Source organism: Gavialis gangeticus, unplaced genomic scaffold (assembly GCF_001723915.1).
Source record: "Gavialis gangeticus isolate Ggan-Ray unplaced genomic scaffold, GavGan_comp1, whole genome shotgun sequence".
Lineage (NCBI taxonomy): Eukaryota > Metazoa > Chordata > Crocodylia > Gavialidae > Gavialis > Gavialis gangeticus.
The window spans coordinates 3,367,798-3,371,874 of NW_017728960.1; the positions used below are offsets into that span (position 1 = coordinate 3,367,798).

The 4,077-nt window shown below is 60.0% G+C and overlaps 1 protein-coding gene across 1 annotated transcript; it reads left to right on the forward strand.

The window, feature by feature from the left end:
* The first annotated feature begins 46 nt into the window (after positions 1-46).
* On the forward strand, positions 47-1,363 carry NHLH1 (nescient helix-loop-helix 1). Its single transcript, XM_019514312.1, has one exon. It carries the CDS (start codon positions 72-74, stop codon positions 480-482), a length of 411 nt encoding a protein of 136 aa, XP_019369857.1. The 5' UTR covers positions 47-71; the 3' UTR covers positions 483-1,363.
* Positions 1,364-4,077: the final 2,714 nt, after the last annotated feature.

The following is a 4,077-nucleotide window of genomic DNA, read 5'->3' on the forward strand; positions in this document are numbered from 1 at the left end:
TCTACCTGTCTTTCTGTATACCTCTCTATCCTCGTACACTCTGTCTGTCCGTCTGTCCCTCTTATTCCAAGATGATGCTGAACTCAGACCAGACCGAGATCGACCTGCCCCCAACGCACTCGGAGACGGAGTCGGTCTTCAGTGACTGCGGGGGGGTGGGCGGCCGCGGGGGGGGCCCCGAAGACGCCGGCAGCGTCGGCCTGTGCGGCCAGTCCCGTGTGGCAGAGCCGGGCGAGGCGCTGAAAAAGGACCTGCAGCACCTGAGCCGGGAGGAGCGCCGGCGGCGGCGCCGGGCCACGGCCAAGTACCGCACGGCCCACGCCACACGGGAGCGCATCCGCGTGGAGGCCTTCAACATGGCCTTTGCCGAGCTGCGCAAGCTGCTGCCCACGCTGCCACCGGACAAGAAGCTCTCCAAGATCGAGATCCTGCGCCTGGCCATCTGCTACATCTCCTACCTGAACCACGTGCTGGACGTCTGACCGCCCCACTCCGCCCTCCATCCATCCGTCTGCCCGCTGACTACCCGACCTGAAGCACGTGCTGGACATCTGAGCCGCCTGGCCCCTGCCCTCCATCTCTGCATCCATGCAACAGAGCATCCATCCATCCATCCATCCATCTTCTGTACGTCCCACCTGAACAGAGTGCATGCAGGTCTGAGCCTCCGAGCCTGGGTCTGTCTGTCTGTCTGTCTGCCTGCTGCATCTGCTACCTGAATGATGCACTGGACATTTTCTAGGATTTTATGACATCTGAGCTCCCGAGTCCGTGTGCACCTTGGGATGTCAGAGCTCCCGAGCCAACAGCCGTCTGTCCGCCTGCATTGGACCCTGCACAACCCATGAGTGATTGTCCATCCATCTATCCATCCCCATGTGCTCATTCCCTCTGTCTGTTTGTCTCTCTATCCCAGCACGTACCCCAAAAGCCTGTGCCTGTTGGTGTGTGTCTGTTCGCTGGTCTGTCCAGGGTTTTGCTCACAACCCTCAGCCTCTCCCATCCATTTGGGGTTTCAGCTGAAAGTGAAGAGACAAAAAACCAACCGCAAGAGTTTTCTCCAACATTTAGCTCTTACCAGCACTCCTGGGTCCTATCCCCTCCCTGCCGCTGACTCGCCCAGGGGGGTAGGGGTGCCCCCTTTTCCCCCCTCTCTGTACCTCAGTTTCCCCTCTCCTGTAAAAGCAGGGAGAATGATACCTACCTCTGTCTTGCGAAGACTCGTCCGTGAATGTCCACAGCGCGCTCGGAGATCCCTGGAAGGAGAGAAGTGGTGGAGAGACATGGCCGTGGCAAATGGAGCAGGATTTCCCACCCCGACGTGGCTCAGCTGGAGCAACAGCCAGGCAGACAGACACATAGACAGGGCAGAGCGGGGCCGGCCAGGCCTCCCCGCCATGACTCTGTGCCACGAGGATCCCTACCACGTCAATCCATCAATCCCGTTGCTGTTTCTTTGCAGTGTTGTGCACTTTTTTTTTTTAGCAGAAGAGAGAAAACCACCACAACAAACCAGCCCCCGCCAAGGGAGAAGCCAGCCTTGTGGACCTCCCGGGCCCCGAGGGCTTGTCGGCTGTTGGGAATGCGCAAGGGTTTGTTACGGAGGGTTTCATACGGAAGCTGGGAGCGGGAAATGAAATTAAACCATGCCGGAGCCACAGCCCGAGCCCTTGGATTTGGAAATGAGCCACTCTCCTTCTCCTTCCTACTCCTCCGTTCCCCCGTCCTTGTCCTTTGGTGGCAGCTGGGTCATTTCATGAGTGTAATTGAGGGATGTTAAGACTGGGCGTAATCAAATCTCATGCTCCGGCGCGTGGCCTGACTGCCGCAGGGGTCAGGGCTCTGCCTCTCGCCGCACGGGGCGAGCTGGAGGGCTTGGGCAGGGGTGTGCCAGGGGTCTTGGGCAGCAGGAGCATCGTGCCCTGCGTTTCTGCCCTGGACCTGTGCCTTCCTGGTGGGGAACGAGCTGGGGGTCACCGGCAGACCCAGCTCTGTGGGCATTGTGGTGGGACTTGCAAGACCAGACCTTGCCCCTCCATCTATCCAAGGTGCCCAGCTTTTCATGTGGACCAGCCTCAGGGATACACACCTATGCTGTAATAGGGGACCCAAAGGGGCTGGGATCCTCGTGCACTGGCCCCTCATTTCCCCAGACCTGCCCCATGGCATTTAATGAACCTCTCCCCACAGACCCCTGCAGACATGGCCCTCTGCGAGCCCTCCTTGTCCTTGCTCCTCCAGGCAAGGCAGGGTTAATGGCCCCATCCCTGGCTCAGCTGAGGCTCCCTGTGCTGCAGTCAGGGGGGACATTAATAGCAGAGCTGGACCAAGGCACTCAGCCAGGCCAAGGTGCCTCCAAACTCCTGGGAGCTTTGCATGTGCAGGTCAGAGGCCCCCAGCAGGGTGCTTGGGGTCCAAGGGATTCCCCTTCCTGCAAAGCACCCTGGAGCCAGGCTGGGGGGGTCTCCCGTTCTCTGTCCCTGGGTGCTATGTGCTGCTGCTTGTCTCTCCCTCCAGTTATTTCCATCTGCAAACTCAACACCCACTGGTGTCTGCCCTCCCCACCCCCCTCCGGCCTCCGCTTTCCTTGCAGCTTCCAGAAGGGAGAGAATTTATTGCCCCTTTCCCTTTTCTGCCCGGCAATCACCAGGGGTCCCTGGGGGGGCTGGTTGCAGCTGCTCGGTGCTTGCTCCAAATTTCTTCAGATAATCGATTGGCCTCGGCTGCTTCTTGGCTGAGCAGAGCCAAACGATTGGTGTGGACTGCAGCATGCTCCCCCGCCCAGCCCCTTGTTTTTCCCCCCAAACTGGGCGTGAGATTCAGTCCCTTGCAAGGTCACGGGACCCACCTGGCAGTGGCTTGTACCCTCAGGTGTGAAGCAGTGGGAAATGAGGCCCACGGGTCCCATCATCCCTTACTTTATGAGGAAGAAAGCAAGCTTGCCTGTGCCTGCTGGATGCAGAGCCTGGCCGGCTCTGCTTGGAGCCTTGCACCCAGGGAGAAGACTGTCTGGGGCTGCGGGTGCAAAGGTAAAGGGTGCTGGGGCTTGAGCACCACGCGGTGCCAGGCCCCATGCGAATGCATGGTTGCAGCTGACCCAGCTGGCCCAAAACCAGCCTCTGAGCTGCCCAGGCTGGGTCGTTACACAGCACAACTGCAACCAGGGAAAGATCCCTCGGCCAAGTCGTGGTCCCACCTGAGCCTGCTCAGCTTGGAAGAGCTCCTGGGAGCAAAGCCTGGGGTCTGCAGGTCACAGCTGCCACGTCTGTGGTCCGGCATCCACCCTAGCTGGGCACAACCCCCTCTGCACACACAGGTTTTCTCTGTCACTGCCATGGGATGCCATCCAGAGCACTAGGGCTTCTAGAAACCTAGCCACATGGGTGCAACATTTGTCAGCGGGGCGTTTCCCAGGTCCAGGCTATGAAACTGTTGAGCTGCGCTACCAAAGTCTGGTGGTTAGAGCAAGCCAGGGTCCAAACCTCCACCGCCTGCACCAGGGAACATCCTCACCACTGCCAGGGACACAGGGTGGAATGGGAGAGCCAAGAGCAATCTAGCAGGGCCCAGGGGGAGGCTTGTGGGGGACAAGGGAAGGGGCTGAGCCCTGGGTCTTGCCTGGCTGTAGCTATGTCCAGCGGGGCAATCGGGGTTGTGGCTCTGAGGGAGGGGAGCACAGCTTTTTTGGGCCCAGAGCTGGCTGGAAGGCGGGTGTAGAAATCAGGAGCAAAGGAGCAGCCGGATGCTCCTGCACCCAGGGGAACAGCGCCTTGTGTGAACAGGCAGGGCTGTACCCCAGAAATACCCACCTTGGAGCAAGCTTGCAGGGTTTGAGAGGGGCGCTGGTGCATCGCGGGCAGGGCAGGGCAGGGGAGGCAGGTTTTGGTCCCAGCTCTGGGGGAAGACCAGTCTCATGGGCTTGGAGCCCAAAGTGGGCTCTGGGGTCTCCTCCGGGAGTCTGGGGAAAGGACTGGGGTTCAAGGAGTGTCCTGTTCCCTGCTCAGATGGCCTGGGGAGGCCTCTGCCCCCGAACTTCTCTGGTGTCTGGGAACAGCCTGCTGTGCACACAGACTCTCC

Excerpts from the sequence above, each read along its gene's own strand:
- NHLH1 (XM_019514312.1), top strand. The coding sequence starts at position 72 with ATGATGCTGAACTCAGACCAGACCGAGATCGACCTGCCCCCAACGCAC.